The sequence below is a fragment of the Lepidochelys olivacea genome (assembly GCF_965140295.1).
Source record: "Lepidochelys olivacea isolate rLepOli2 genome assembly, chromosome: 8".
NCBI lineage: Eukaryota > Metazoa > Chordata > Testudines > Cheloniidae > Lepidochelys > Lepidochelys olivacea.
The window spans coordinates 44671106-44687780 of record NC_140418.1 but is presented as its reverse complement, the minus strand read 5'-3'; the positions used below and the strand labels follow the sequence as shown (position 1 = coordinate 44687780).

General features: G+C 55.6%; 1 protein-coding gene across 2 annotated transcripts in view; it reads right to left on the bottom strand.

Moving 5' to 3' along the window:
- LOC311525545 (myomegalin-like) overlaps positions 1-14815 on the bottom strand; it is a gene marked incomplete at its 5' end in the record, with an annotated part of 101045 nt that extends 86230 nt beyond the window's left edge. The window contains one exon of one of the 2 annotated variants that reach the window (XM_084637773.1): positions 14648-14815. In XM_084637773.1, coding sequence (XP_084493899.1) covers positions 14648-14667 — 20 coding nt within the window. Of the gene's footprint in view, positions 1-5934; positions 6146-14647 lie in introns of those variants that run through there. The other variant, XM_084637772.1, reaches the window with a different exon arrangement.
- Positions 14816-16675: the final 1860 nt, after the last annotated feature.

The window sequence follows — 16675 nt, the reverse complement described above, 5'->3', positions numbered from 1 at the left end:
CTGATGTCCTGGGACAGAGACACACGGGAGTCACTAACTTCCTGCCTGTTTGCGTATTCCTTTAACAAGCCCTATGCCCCCAGGGCTGGGTGGGCAGTGGAAGGCAATGGCGTCTATTACAGCTGGAAGGGCAACAGCTCCTCCTGGCGCTCAGGATTCCTGCCTCGGCCAGGCCGGTCATTGCATCAATAAGCGGTGAGTTACGGGATGGGAAGAATGAATATACTTGGGGGATGGATTTCTTGGGGGCAGTGAGGATTGGACAGTTGGGGACACAGGGGAACCCCCCCTCCCCAATTTATGGTGGGGGACACAGAGCTGCTGCCTCCCCCATGGAAAGAGCTGGGGAGATCCCCCAACCATGCCCTACTCCCCAGTGGAGAGATAGGTCAGTAGATGCTGGGGAAGTGGGCCTGCTGCTCCCCCTGGAGACTGCAGGGTGCAAGACAGAGAAATCTCAAGCCACTGGCCTCCCACCAAGAACAGGGCATGCCCCTTCATGCAGCCTCGCTCTGGATCTCCACTGCAGAAAGACAGACTGAGACCCAGCGCTAGAGACAGCAGCAACCTGCATGGAACTGGGAGGGCGGAGCCCGAGTTGCAGGAGGGAAAGGTTAGGAGGAATCAGTCCGCGTGCACATGGTTGGCAGGCTGGCTGCAGTTGCAGCACCTCTGTAAATAGATCTCTTGACAAAGAGCCAGTTTCATTTCAGAAACAAGGAGTCCTTTCATGCTATTGCCCAGTCGGCAGGACGTCAAAGAGTGCCTGTACCTGCATGAGCCACAGACATACCCCACTCCCGGCTCGTCCCTACCTTTGACTGCTTTAACTTTGCAGCCCTCACAGTCTCCTAACACAGCGTCACCACATCTCTTAGGAAATTCCGTGATGTGGATTCATTGGCCCAGCCACCCCCAGACCGCCCTTCTCTACACAGGCTGAGCTCCCCTCCCATGAGGTCACCATCCATGCCTATGCAAAGCCAACAAGGGACATGGCTCTGACCTGGTAGTGTCTTAACTTCCCTTTGCACAGGTGTAAGTGACTCTGCAAAATGCAGGGCAGTGGGGGCCCGTTAGGAGCTGTCCTGTGTACCTCCGGAAGTCACAGGAGAGCTCTTCTCCCCCGTGAGTTAGGAGCTACGAGGCAGGAGCTTACGCAGGGCACTGCTTCCCCTGTCAGACACACACACACACACGCAGTGTGACCTTCCCCAGTTCATGTACAATTCATGAGCTGAGGAAGAAAGCTCCATACCAGAGACACTGCACATGCACAACTCTTATAAATCCCACAGCAAGGGTATACACAGGAAATCAATGTAATCGGTTATTTACCAATTAAATAAATACACACACACACACACACCCCCAACAGAGAGAAGGGAATGCTCATCACTTTACACAGCATTAGACAAGTACATAGGCAATGAGTTCCCTAAAGGAGAAACAGCATTACAATTTACTAAGCTAAAGCACATTAGTAGGGGAATAAAAGAGAAAAACTATCTGCCTGGCAGCTGCAGAAGGAAGAAATTCAAAATGAAACTAGGATGAAATTTACCCTCATGTCCAAGCAGCTGATCCATGCACCTCCTCTCAAGCCAGGGCTGACGCAGTGGGGTCCCTGAATTGGGGTGAACTGTCTTTCATTCACCACACACAAAGAGAAGTTAGCATATTTTATGTTTTTATGTTTCAGGAAGGTTTCCATGACTTCACTGCTTTGCATCCAGAAACTTAACACGTAGGAACCAAAAACACAAAGAGACAAAGCAGGCTGCTCCCTAAGGCAGAGCGGCACAGCTCACCCCCCTTGCTCTTTGCAGACTGCCTGCTGAAGGCCCAGATTACATGCTTCTCTACAGAGCCCCTTAGCCTGCAAGCAGGCCTGGGAAACACCTTACACTTAAAGTGATAGCTAGTCATTTTAACCCGATTCTCAATACACCACAAACTGCACCCTTAATGAACTATTAGACGAATCAAGAAATTAACACCACATCCCCCTCACACAGTTTGAAAAGTTTTATCACACTGTCTAAACTGTAACACAAGAACCTATACAGACGTAGAGAGCATACTTAGCTGAGACCAGTTCTCTTCCACTGTAAGAGAGGATAACTGGAACTAGGCAAAATGCTAACTGTAGCGGGTCAGTTACCCCGCTCCGGTGGAAAAAGCTAGGCTGAGTGGGGGAGCAGCCACAGCTGGGGCCATGCCCAATCAGGCCACAGCTGGCCCTATAAAAGGGCTGTGAACTAGGAGCTGGACTAGTCTCTCTCCAGCCTGGGAGGGAGAAGGACCTAGCTGCCTGGAATTAGGGAGGGCAAGGCAAGGCAAGGCAAGGCAAGGCAAGGCAAGGCAAGGCAAGGCAAGGCAAGAGGAGCTGGGGAGCTCCACCCTGGCAACTCCCCAGGCTGTAGGCCTTGTTAAAGGCCAAAGGCAGGTACTGGGGCTAAAGAGGTGTAGCCCGGGGTTAGCCAGAGGCAGCTGGTCCAACCCCCTTGCCGACGATGAGTGGCCATTACAGACTGCAGTTTGTCCCAGTGAGAGGGGCTGGATGATGACTGAGGCAAGGTGGGTGTAGAGGGTTGGGGGTTCCCTTGAGAGGGGAGACCCAGAGTGTGGGGGCACTGCAGGGAGGCAGCACCCTGAGGTAAGGGACACCGGGGTCCGGGAGGGACATGGGGGCCTGAGGCAGATGAGACATTGGCCAGAAGCAGGCGCTCCAAGGCTGGAAAGAGCTAATGCCCAGAACGGCCAGCAGGAGGTGCCACACCAGTGAGTCAAACAACCTGCTTCACTAACGTTTACATGTTTCCAAAGCTACATTCCTCTTCACTTGGGGAAGCTCCTGGGGAGCTAACCCGAACATTAGGAGGTTCCTAGATCACTCCTGCATTCACCAAAGCATCAAGCTCTGTGATTAAAACACCAGGAAGAAATGAAGCACACAAATCAAGGGATTTCAAGAGCTAAGCTGTGACAGCAATATTCCATTTTTGGTACTTTTTATTCCTATTAGCCCTGCGGAGCCAATGCGCTGAGGGTCTGTCTTTGTGGCAAAAAAGGGTGTAATGTGTAGAGCTGGGGAGAGCTCAATTGCTGTGAAATCCTACTGGAGACAATTACCAGGCACAGGTAATTCTCAGCGTAGCTAGTTGCACTCAGCCTAACTCCTCCATGTGGCATTTATCTCAACTAGCTATGTCAAAGTAAGCACTACCAGTGCCTTATCTCCACTAGGATTTTACATGGAGTTAGGTTTTAGGGGCAGAGAAGACACAGGGTACATCAACACTGCAAGTTCAGGGTCCTATTTCCAGCTCAAGGAGACGCACTCAGCTAGCCCTCCTCGGGCTAGTGTGGTAAAAATACAGAGCAGCCACTGCAGCGCAAGCAGTGGGAGCAGGTAGCCACCCTGTGGATGTACCTAGCGTCTCCGCTGGGCACACACTTGCCATCTGTGAGGATGTGACGCAGCAGGGAGGGGGGAGTGTTGACCTGGGAATGTGCCCTGGGGATGGGAGACCTGAGAGCCTGTAACCTGAGCCGGGAGGGGGAGGGGGCAGTAACACCTCTGCCCAGGAATGTGAACACAGGCTGCAGAAGGAAGCCTGCTGGGGGGGGTTAGTTTCAGTTTGGTGCTGGGTGGAGGAATGCAGGGAACCCCAGGGCTGGGGTCTAAGCTCCCTGCTCCCCCAGAAGGACTTGACTGAGGGGTCCTGGTTGTACCCACAAGCTCTGTTTTGGACTGTGTTCCTGTTGTCCAATAAACCTTCTGTTTTACTGGCTGGCTGAGAGTCTCAGTGAATCCCAGGAAGAGGGGTGCAGGGCCCGGACTCCCCCACACTCCGTGACACCATCTCACCGCTCGTGCTCCACAGCTACAGTCTAGTTTTAGCACCCGAGCCCAGGAGAGTTAGCGTGATTCTGTCTCCTCACGGGGCATTGTCCACCCAGCTCCAAGGGTAGATACAGTGTATATCCATAGGTGCCAACTCCATGGGTGCTCCAAGGCTCAAGCACCCACTGAAAAAAATAGGGGGTGCTCAGCACCCGCAGGGCCAGATTAATCTTTTGTGGGCCCCGCGCTCTGCCCCCAGGCCCTTCCCCCACTCAGCCTCTTTCCCCCAAGGCCCCGCCCACCACTCTGCCCCTAGACCCCACCCAAACTGTTCACCATATCTCCGTCAGACAACCCCACTGAGGGCACTGGGCCTCCGCAGGGAACTGATGGGCTCATTCAAAGACAGTGGGGTTGCACAGATGTCCCCGAGGGGCTGGCGTGGTGCTGCCGAGCTACACTTCACCTGGGACTCTGCTGAAGGAAGGAAGGATCCCATTCAGCTCACAGCCTTTGCTACATGGGGTCTTTCGGGTCAAACATTTCCCATCATTGCTGCCTTGGGCTCAGCTCCCTCCAATGGTTGCAACAGCGAGAGCTCCAGCGGTGACATGGCAACAGAGGCTGGAGGGTGGAGACCTGCTCTAAGCAGGGTCACACAAGGTAGGGAGAGATTCCCGACCGGGGCAGGGGAGAATTCCCCCAGTGCAGGAGCAGCACATGGCATGGGAGCCAGGAGGGCAGGGGCTAGTCAGCACAACTGATGTGGCTGGAGTGTTTCCACCCATCTTCCGCTCTAGGTGCAGTACAGAGCGCTGGACACAGAGGATGCAGCTGAGAGACACGCAAAAACAGCTTCCTCTCGCTCCATCCCCAGCGCCCCACTAACGCAAGCCTCCAGCCCAACTCTTCCCCCATTCTCTCTCCCATGCAAAGGCTAGCAGAAGGGGGGGCTGGGACAAGCATGGTCTCAAGGTTACAATCAAGGCTCCAGTGAGGCCAGGTGGGAAGCCCATTTGACAGCCACGCACCCCTCCCCAAGAACGCCCTGCACCAGGGGATTAAATGGGCGATGCTTAGCTTACTGGTAGTGCAATTGTCTATGGCACTCAAGCTGAGGCACAACCAGACATAAACATGACATATCTGGTCTCATTTCCTCACGTCACCTTCACCCCTACAAATCCACCTTCTTAAGAGCCCTCTCCCCCGCAGCCTTCACGCCTGCTCCCACTCCTCCTGGGAGCACATAACGGATCAGAGCCAGCCTCGGACACTACATCAGTGCAATACTACGGCTCTCACTGAAACAGAGAATTAATGCTTTCCTGGGAACTTTCCCGTGCCCACCTTGTCTGCCTTGGAAAGGTCCCAAAACAGCTATGCCGGAATAAGAGTAAACCCACACAGGGCTTACAATGAAATAACTATTCCAGTCAATGCTCAAGTGTATGCCAGCGCTTAGAAACTAATCCACAAACTTTATACAAGGATGGCTACACCCACCACTGAACCAGCAGCCAGGGCTCTGAAATGGAACCTGCCAGATGTCAGCCAGCCCAGCACTTCCTGAAGCACCTAGGTGTTCCTTCGGTCACCCATCCACCAGCTGAGAGCGCCCCCTTCCAACTACTGATCCCGACCAGCCCAGGTAGCCAGTGAGGTCTGGCAGCCTCACAGCTTCAAGTATGGCTTCAGGACACCAAGCACTACCTTATCTGACTTGTCTATGGATTGGCCTGGGGTAAAATGCTGCGTTAGCGGGAGAGGAGCTTTGCTGGTGACACAAATGGTTCTAACAGGCCTGCCGTGCTAACCCTCTGTCCAGTGCACATGGACTAGAGCTAAGGTGCGCGTGAGCTACCATGGGGGGGGTGTGCTGCAGCCAGCAATGGGGCTCCCACCCACATGGCATGCTGTAGGGGGCAGCACAGCCCGGGATGGCAGGGTGAGGCAGAGAGGGATCCCAAGAGCCGCTCTGAGAGGCAGCCTGCATGGGGTTTGCACAGGAAAGTCACATTTACAGCCCGTCTGTGCTAAGTCAGCTTAGGAGGCGAGAGGGAGAAGCCAGACCCAACACTTACTTTTTCCTTGTCGCAGCCCCTTCCATCTTGCGGCCCCTCTGCTCGCTCCTGGGGACAGCACCTCACCGATCCGCATAGGGAGAAGAAGGGCCCAGGTGTTTCTAGCTAAAAGCACAGCATCTCCCTGCAGAGGAGCCAGTCTCCTTCCTGCCTGGTTTGGCGCAGAGAGTCTCTATCCGAATCACAGAGCACAGGCTGTCCCAAAGCAGCACACCTCGGAGCAGGCAGGCCAGGAGAGCAGCTGAGCACAGAGGACTCACACAGACTCCCAGATGACTGGCTGGCACGGGTTTCTCAGCACAGGCTGAGCTGTCAGCTCTGCCGGAGGTGGAGCCTCGGACAGTCATCAAACAACTGCACTAGCGCCCTGTGTGCTGTGCACAGCTACCCCCCAACCGGCGTAGAGCAACAAGGAGTCCATTGAAGGGGAGCAGGACCCGAGGCACCTGGAGCCCACGGCATTATGCAAGCTCCTGGGGTGGAAAGCACAGCCTCCAGCCCCACGAGTGCAGAGCTGCGAATGCTGCCAAGCTGATGAGAGCCAGCCTGCTTTCTAAGCCCCCTGCCCACACACATCAGATGCCCAGAAAGGAGAATCTTGAGTCCCCCAGTGGGTCCCTGCTGGATCTGCCACCCTCCCAGCCTTTGTTCCCCCCTTGCCGTGCAGGATCCTGTCTGAAGACGCCATGCACCCGTGACATGTGCACACTAGGTTCTGGGGGTAAATGGACAGCATTACCCAGAGAAGCCCAGCTGATTATTACACCTGTGTCACAACTCCATGGAAACGGTCTCCAGTGGGGGGGGTCACGTCTCAGCAGCATGTTGTTTCGAAGCAGGCTGCCCCCCCCTCAACACCCCATGCTGCACATTCCAGCACTCCGGGCAGGCTATTCTTGGTCTGGTCTCAGCCTGTGGTCTGGACAGGAACTGGGCCTGCAGCAGTCTGGAATTATCCAAAGGACGGCCACAAATCCTGTCGCCCACAGAGGGGGGACGGTGAAAACGCACTCCGAATGGTGGAGACGCAGAGAGCAAGACAGCCAGACGTCGGCTTTGTTACACAGCTGCTTTCTCTGCATCCCCAGCCTCCCTGCTGGTGCGTCGCTGGCTGCAAACGACAGAGGCTTCTGTCCAATGCCATCACCCCTGAACAAATGCAGCTCACACTCCAAGTCAGCCGGACTGATTAGCAGGCTGTGGCGGCTGTACATTCCCATCCCGGGGCTACCAAGTCCATCTCCACAAGCAGTACATGCAGGCCTATGTCTGCACACTCGGGTTCCCAGAGTTCGGCACCTCAGCATCAGGGGCCCGGTGAGCAGAGATGCTGGCACCTGCAGCTCCCCCAGCTCAGATGGGAGCTGTGGGTCCCAACATCTCGGAGATCACGCTGCTTCTGTTCTGATGCCTAAATGCAGGGCAAAGGGCCTAGGCTTAGCCCCCACATTTGAAAGGTCTTGGGGAAGTGACTTGTCCTAGGTCACTGTCAGAGGGCAGAGGAGCCCCCAGCCAGGTTCCTGGCCTCCAGCCCCAAGAGCACCAAGCTGTCTCCAGGGGGAAGAGGCAGGCCGCATAGCGCTGTGCCCCTGCACTAGTGGATCCCACCAGCCTGTCACTGGGTGCAAACCCCAAGGACCTGGACTTGGGTCACCAAAGCATAGGAAGCCACGTGGCTGACTGAGCCCAAATAGAGGCCTGGGGAGCAGGCACCCCGGGACCTTTTTAACAGGGGCTGGGCCAGGAGAGTTGCACTCGCCTGGAGCATCGTGGCCAGAAAGAAACTAACCTCCCTTCCCCCAGCACAGCTGGGCCTGAGGAGGTGGCAAGAGAGGCCCAACGCCAGCAAGGAGCCAAGCAGAGAGGTGTCACAATGCTGCTGAAGGGAGGCTGGGTGGCCGGGCTGGGGGAACCCACCCAGCAGCTGTAAGGGGCAGACACGGGTCCAAGCAGGAGGTGGGAATTCAAGGCAGCCTGGCAATAGAAGCAGTGGGAGCAGTGGATGAGTCACTGCTGCAGAGAACCCAGGGAGGGGCTACCAGGGAACCGTGCCATTCTGTGACAGGCCAAGGGCAGCGCCCAGGCTCCAAGGGGCAGCTCCAGACATGGGTCACAGAAGGCAGCTGGGCAGCCGTGGGGCTGTAGCTCAGGGAATCAGGGGAAATCACCAGGAGGGGAAGGACTTGGGGGAGGCAGCCCAGCTGCTGCAACAGGAGAAGTCTGGTCCCCCAGATCCCTCTGGGGGAGTCAGGTCAGTGGCAGGGTAGCAGTGGCCTCTGCCATCAGCAGCTGCAGGGGGACCCTTGGGGGAAGCAGAAGAAGGAGTTGAGCAGCTACTGCGGGACCGAGTTTCAATACAAACCCCAGTGCAGCTGGCCTGAGCTTTTCACAGGGGGAGGGCAGCAGCGGGGGCTGGAGGAAGAGTTGGACTCATGTCCTCAAGGCGGGGAGAGATGAGAGGAGTTGGTCATGGAGTCAGCGCAGCTTGGAAGAACCTGTCTAGCAGGACAGGGTAGCCAGAGTCCCGTCTGGACAAGCCAGACATCATCATGTACGGCTGCCAGACAAGCTACTGAGCTACACATGTCCAGGATATCAGACAACCCTACTAGCCCCACAAGCCAGAAGATTTCTGCCCGCAGAGAGAGGCCCATGCTGTCTGTATAGGGGCAGCACAGGCCTGTAGGAAAAGCTCACCCTTATACCCACCATTGAACCTCTACTCAATAACCGGACTGCCATGTGTGTGACTCTGGTTCAGAGCCAGTTATACCTGTCAGAGAATCATAGAAGTGTAGGACTGGAAGGGACCTCGAGAGGTCATCTAGTCCAGTCCCTTGCACTCAAGGCAGGACTAAGTATTATCAGATTCTAGACCATTTCTGACAGGTGTTTGTCTACCCTGCTCTTAAAAATCTACCACTTTCCCACCCATCTACAAGGCTTGTTACCATGTCAAAGAAAGCTATTAGGTTGGTTTGACATGATTTGTTCTTGATAAATCCATGCTGACTGTTACTTATCTTCTTATTATCTTCTAGGTGTTTGCAAATTGATTGCTTTATCTTTCCGGGTACTGCAGTTAAGCTAAATTCCCTGGGTTGTCCTTATTTCCCTTTTTATAGATGGGCACTATATTTGCCCTCTTCTAGTCCTTGGAAATCTCTCCCGTCTTCCATGATTTTTCAAAAATAATCACTAATGGGATATCTCCTCAGTCAGCTCCTTGAGTATTCTAGGCTGCATTTCATCAGGCCCTGCTGCCTTGAAAACATCTAATTTATCTAAGTAATTTTTAACATGTTCTTTCCCTATTTTAGCATCAGATCATACCTAATTTTCACTGACGTTCATTATGTTAATTGCTTCTAACCTTTTTGGTGAAAACTGAAACAAAAAAAGTCATTTAGCACTTCTGCCATTTCCACATTTTCTGTTATTGTCTTCCCCCCTCATTGAATAATGGGCCTACCCTGACCTTTGTCTTCCTCTTGCTTCTAATGTATTTGTAGACAAATGTCTACAAATGTCTTTATGTCTTTAGCTAGTTTAATCTTGTGTTGTGTTTAGGCTTTCTAATTTTGTTCCTACATGATTGTGTTGTTTATGTATATTCATCCTTCAAAATTTGACCTAGTTCCCACTTTTTATAAAAGACTCTCTTTTTGAGTTTCAGATCACTGGAGATCTCCTGGTTAAGCCAGGGTATTCTCTTGCCATACTTCCTATCTTTCCTACGCAGTGGGCTAGTTTGCTCTTGTGCCTTTAATAAAGTCTCTTTGAAAAACTGCCAGCTTTCTTGAGCTGTTTTTCCCCTTTGACTTGCTTCCCATGGGATCTTACCTACCAACTCCCTGAGTTTGCTAAAGTCCGCCTTCTTGAAATCCATTATCTTTATTGGCCTGTTTTCCCTCCTACCATTCCTTAGAATCATGAACTCGATCATTTCATGATCACTTTCACCCAAGGTGCCTTCCACTTCCAAATTCTCAGCCAGTTCCTCCCCGTTTGTCAAAATTAAATATAGAACAAATTGACTCCAACACATTCCAAGAACTTGTTGGATAATCTGTGCCTTGCTGTATTATTTTCCCCAAGAGATGGCTGGGTAGCTGAAGTCCCCCATCTCCACCAAATCCTGTGCTTTGGATGATTTTATTAGTTGTTTAAAAGGAGCCTCATCCACCTTCTCTTCCTGGTTAGGTGGTCTGTAGTAGACCCCCCCACCATGACATCACCCTTGTTTTTTACCCCTTTTATCCTTACCCAGAGACTTTCAGAGACTGTCCTAGCAGCCTGCCCCTAAGAAAAGCACCTGCATTGTAAGACCATGGGTACCACTACAAGGGCTTGCCTTGTTATCACGCCAGCTGTGGCAGGAGCCATGTCCCCGAGGGGGTTCCCAGAGGGGGGTATACACCACAGCACTGACAGCAGCTTACGCCCCAAGGCCGGGGGCGTCACCGTCACTGAGCCTGTAAGGAACACTGGCATTCACCATTGGCCTGCTCCCATTGCCTCTCATGGCGAAGGATCGAGCCACATGTGCAGCTATGGGAGCAGAGAAAGAAAAGGCTGGCTGTGAGAGTGACCCCACCCGCCTGCACTCCTCTGAGCAAGGAGGCCAACCACCGCAGAGATGGGTTCTCAAGGGCAGAACAAGGAAACCTTGCCAGTCCCAGCCTGAGCTCACTCACCCTTCACACACACCAGGAGAGCGCCTTGGCCAAGGAGGCATGGAATCAGGCAGGCAGTTTGGTCAGGAGCTGTACAGAAAGAACACCGGGCTCGTGGCACCAGCTCCAGTTATTGGCCCAGCTTACGTGGTATCCTGTCTGCAATGCTGTACATGGGTGCTGGGGGAGGGGAATCCCTCTCTGACCCCCACAAGGGGCAGCTGATGCATCAAGCTGTGCATAGGAAACGGTCCACCACAGAGTGAGAACCTAGTGCCAGCACTCTCCCTGCTTCCCAGCCGGGGAGAGTGATCTGCCAACTGCCTCAGAGCGGCAGCAGCTGCTTCGGCCTTTCTAGGCGCGGGTGACAGCCAGCGGCATGGAACTGGGTGCGTGTCAGAGATCAAATCCACTAGCAAACCCCAGAGCAATGCAACCAGACAGGTGTTCCACACAGCCAGTCTTTGAGGAGCTCACCCCATCACCCCCAGAGACAGAGCTCTCCTCTCTAGGCTCAGCTCCATCATGTGTCAACTGCAGAGAGTCACAGAAAGAAGCCTGTGGTGCTAACACTGAGCCAGGTACTCTGCTTGTTTCCCTTATTCCAGTGACATTTCAACACATTGATTTTAAACATCCGTGAATCTCCTGAAACTATTTTCTTCAGTCTGGGCTTGACTCTGCTGCCAGGGAAACAGTCACAAAACACACAAAGCCTAAAGGAAATGGGCTCCGGAGTTTTGAAGCCAGGAGTGGTTGAAGTTGACATGCCAGTTGTCATGCTGGCCACGAAGGCACTGCAGACCTCTCTGTAGGCACGCACCTACTGACAGTGAAAAATGTACACCGCATGCTCCGTAAGTAACTTTCAGACTGTAACCAGGCCAGCTACCTCCCGTGTGCCTCCTCGTGGCCCTGGGTCATGCTACAGGCAGCCTGCCTCAGTTTCCCCTCTTGGTCTGTTCAAATAAACTTCATTTGAGGCTTTTTCCTGGTCAAAAAATAGCCCTCCTTGGAGACTGGGCTTATGAATACACAATAAACCATAAATAAAACTCAAAACACCAAAACCAAGTCCACGCATAGATCCATACAACCTAAGATGTCTCTTCCTCTTCCCAGGACTTTCTGTCTGGGGCTTCTGCAGCCTCCGCTCTGCTTGGTCAGGGTCTCTCCCAGGCCACTGTACCTAGAGAGCTTTCCTCCCTCTCCACAGGCTCTGCCACAGCTGCCAGGAGCTTTTTCCCCTTCAGTGCAACTTCCAGCTGCTTTTACATTGGAATCCCTGATTCCCCCCAGATGGGGCTCATCCTCCTTGTCAAGGCTGGCTCAGCCCCAGGCTCTCCAGCCCTGGGGAGGCCACCCTGTTGCACAGACCTTCAGCCAATGTTTTTTAAACCAAGCTAGTCTTCAACAGTGTCACATGTCATCTGTTTTTTCAGCATGCCCCTCCCTAAAGTGTGACTATTTTGAAACAGAAAAATGTTTTCTTCTCCCCCTCATTCAACTCAAAAACAGCAGAAGAGGAATTTTCCTCAAACTGTGCAGGAAAAAAAGAAGCAGCACTTTTGGCGAGAAATTGAGCATGACAATTTTCAGCCCCAAAAGGTGAATGTCTCCAAAAACGAAGCATGTAACAGCAGGGAGAATCGAACAGAGTCAAAACTCTTCTGTAACCTTAACTATAGCAAAGGCCACTGAGCACTCCCTGAAATCAGAACCATCCCTTTGCACCTCCTGACTTTGGGTGCAATAGAAATGCTCATCCTTCCTCTTACATTAGGAGATATAGCTAGACAGGCAAGTGTGGGAGCTGTGCTGGGGGGACAGGAGACAATCAACTAGGGCATGGGGAGTTGCTGTTCTCCCCTGCAACGTTTTGAGAGGCCAGGTGCAATCTGCTGCCTTTTAGAGGACCAAGGCATTTCAAAATACTAATGCTACCCAAATCAAAAGGCAGGATCTAATGCTCTGAGCTAGGGTAACTTGCCAGTGGCACATTACGTCCTGTTAAACCCAGCAGCAAGCTTTGCACACCCCATCACAGGCCTTCAGAGGCCCTCATGCTTTCCCCAAAATACCCGCACACATTCAACTAGCCAACACAGGGGTGCTGGAGCCAATGCCCATGCCCCATTCACAAACAGAGCGGTCTGAGGAACTTGAAGATGCACTCGCACCAGGAACTTGAAGCCCAGACAGAACGATGTTACCAATATTGCTTCCTCGGCAAAACCTTACAGCGTCTGACCCCGAGCCTATTCAGAGGGTGAGGGAGGGACTCTGCAGCAGGGACAGCGCTGACGGTTGCTGTAAGGAGGCAGGCAGGAGGAGGGTCCCTGTGAGTGGCAGTGGGCCGCTGGGATCAGGAAGATGCAGCTGGCAGTTCTTGGAGGGCAGGTGGAGGAGTCCCGGGAGCTGAGTGAGACGGAGCAGGGCTCTGAGGTGGTGCAGCAATGAGGGAGGGAGGCGGGGTGCTGTGAACCACATGCTGCCCTAGCTGGCTGAGAAGAGAACCCACAGGTGGGTCCCAGCAGCAAAGGGCCCGCTTCTCTGCCTGCACACCATGCATCAATGAGCTCAGCTCCTGAGCTTCGGGGGCCAGCTGTGGGGAGGTCTGAGAGCGGTCACAGTGGCACTATGTTGGGGCACTTGGTTACAACCCAGCAATCCCCTCCTGCCCAGCCACTGAGACCAAGCCCCGTCCCCACACCTTTGCAGGCTGCAGCCCAGTGGAGTGACATGGTGATCCCGCAGCGTGGGCTCACACCGATAGGGGAGCAGGGACATTGTGCTACAGCCCGCATAGCACCAGCCCCGCCAAGGACAGAGCGGGAATCCAAGGAGATACGGCTCAGCAGCTGCGGCATGAACTAGCCCCCTGCAGGGCAGGAGGCCTCAGAGGTGCAAAAAGGGACTTTGCCCTTATCCCAGCCTGCAGGGCAGCAGCAGAGGGCCCAGTTTGTGCAGCCCCGGCCCAGTTTGTGCAGCCCCTGCACCGAGCACATCCCTGACAGTAAGAGCTGACACAGGGACTCGGGCCTCCCAACACAGCTGCCTAGGAAAGGGCCCAAAGTGCAGAAAGGCTGGCTGGCTCTGCCTGCAGGGACCACAGCAGCATGGGATCCCCAGATCACACCCCCACTGGGAGCCAATAGTCCTTCTGTGGCTTCCTCCAGCACATCAGCCCTCTCCCGTCTGCTGCAATGCCAGTCTGCTCTGGTCACCTCCGGCCTTGGCCCCAATTGCCGCCCGCCAGCCCCTCCGCTGGCTCCCTCTGGCCCTCCTTAAACTATGGCCCATCGCAGCCCCATCCTCATCTCTGGACCCTGGGCATCACTGCCCTGCTCCCCCACCAGTGATGCCAGCCTCTTGGTCGCCATCCCACCTTGGGCCACCCTTCCTGCCCCTGCTGAACCCTTTCCCCAGCTCCTGGAGGGCAGTGCCCCCACCCCTGTTAATAGAGAGGGAGAGTAGGGGGAAGCAGACACCTGCAAACTAGACATCATCCTGACAGTGCACCCCCATACTGCCCCTCTGCCCCCATCCATGTCACCCTGCCCCCATCGCACTGACTGTCCCCCAGTCCGGATCACCCTGCCCCCCATTGCACTGACTGCCCCGTCACACTGACTGCCCCCCAAATCCAGATCACCCTGCCCCCCATCATACTGACTGCACCCCATCGCACTGACTGCCCCCCAATCCAGATCACTCTGCACCCCATCACACTGACTGCCCCCCAGTCCGGATCACCCTGGCCCCCATCGCACTGACCACCCCAATCCAGATCACCCTGCCCCCCGTCACACTGACTGCCCCCCAAATCCAGATCACCCTGCCCCCCATCATACTGACTGCACCCCATCGCACTGACTGCCCCCCAATCCAGATCACTCTGCTCCCATCATACTGACTGCCCCCCAGTCCGGATCACCCTGGCCCCCACCGCACTGACTGCCCCCCTATCCAGATCACTTTGCCCCCCATCACACTGACTGCCCCCCAGTCCGAATCAGCCCGAGCCCATAGCTCACCTGCGGCCCGGAGTCCACATCTCGGCTAGATCCAGCCCAGGCGCTTCCCGGGAAGCAGCAGCAGCCGGGGCCACGCGAGGCAGGAGCCCAGGCTGTGCCGGCCCCGGCTGGGCTCCTCATGGGCTGCTCCGGGAGCCGGGCTCCGCTCGCGCGTCGGCTGGGAAGGCGGCTCCGCAGCCGGCGCCCTCGGCTCGGCCCAGCATCCTCCAGCCAGGCATCCCCCAGCATCCGCCCGGCATCCTCCAGCCGGCATCCCCTCCTCACCCCTCCCCCGGCAGCTCTCACCAGTTCCCCCGCCCCCCCAGCATCCCGCATCCCCCCGCCCCGGCCCAGCATCCCCCCTCCCCCGCCTCCTACTCCCCAGGGTCCCTCTGCCCCCTCCTCCCCATCCCGCATCCCCCGGCTCCGGCCCAGCATCCCCCCTCCCCCTGCCTCCTACTCCCCAGGGTCCCTCTGCCCCCTCCTCCCCATCCCGCATCCCCCGGCTCCAGCCCAGCATCCCCCCTCCCCCTGCCTCCTACTCCCCAGGGTCCCTCTGCCCCCTCCTCCCCATCCCGCATCCCCCGGCTCTGGCCCAGCATCCCCTCCCCACCGCATCCCTCTTCCCCTCTCTTCCCCCCAGCATCCCTCCTCCCCGCCGCCTAGCCCAGCATCCCCCACTCCCACGGTCCCCAGAATCTTCTCCAATGCCTCTCCCTGCACCCTCCCCAGCATCCCCTTCCCCCACCCCTCTCCCCTGCACCCAGGCATCCCACATCCCCACTTCCCCTGGCCTCCCCAGCATCCTGCATCCTCCTGGCATCACCAACCCCTACCCCACCCAGGAGCCTGCCCGCATGCCCCTTCCCCCACCCCCGGCATCCTGCATCCCCCCACTCCCTTCTCCCACCCTGTTCCAGCATCCCCCATCCCTTTCCCTCCTCCATCATCCCCCATCATCCTGTCCCTACTGTCTTCCCCTACCATCCCCCTCAGCATCCCCCACCACATCTTCATTTCTCTTACCATCCCCACACAGCATCCCACCCTACCAGTCCCCCAGAACATCCTGGCCCCCGCATCCCCCTTCCCCATATGTCTTCCACCCCTCACAGCAACCCCTTCCATCCCCTGCCCAGCATACCTCCCCCTACCATCCTCTGCCCCCATCCCACCAGGCCCTCACTTCCCAGGCACACTGAGCCATGCATGGCCCAGGCCAGACCCCATTATAGGCGCCTGCACTGCGGCTCACAGAAGACACCACTCCCCTGGTCTTACAGCTTGGAAGGGATGGCAAGGGACAGCTCAGGGAAATGCCCAGCTTTCTGGCACCAGGTGCCTTAGGGGCATGAGAAGCTGCCTAGGCTCCTGCGGGGTCTGCACTGTGATGAGTCCCATGCAGCCCAGCCAAGGGCAGTGCTGAGCCTGCAGGATCCGCAGTTCTGCTAGTGACCCAGCCATCCCTGCCAGCTCCTGGCTATAGAACGGGGGTCCTTGCTCAGGGATGCTGAGGATGCCCTGGGTGAGGAGGCCTCATCCTCTCACATCACTTTCCCTTGTACAAGATGCTCCCAGAAGGCTGTGCAATGGGAAGGGCAGAGGTTTGGGGACTCACCATCCCTATCCTCTCCTGTGAAACCTAGGGAAGCCAAATTCTGTAATCTCCAGGCTTTTCCACCCCTGGCCAGAAAGGGGAGAGGATCTGCAGCAGTATGAACCGGGGTGACATCCGGAGTGGCCTGCTATTCCCCCAGCCCACAGAGGGTGGTGTGGAGTCAGGGCCTTTGCTCGCAGGCCATCCCAGTGGAAACTCTCCTCCAGGAGCAGGACAAGCAGCAGTGATGGCATTCCCACCCTGCGTGTTAGTGATCTCTCTCTCTCTCTCTCTCTCTCTCCTTCTCTCTGATATTTCTGGGGCCTTTGGGCTCTACCATCTACTGGACTGAAATCCAAGCCCCCAGCCTCCAAAGCACTGTATTAGCCAGAGTGGCAAAGCAGACAGTTAAACAACATTTTCAGATGTGGTCTCCGGTTTTGGAGTGCCCA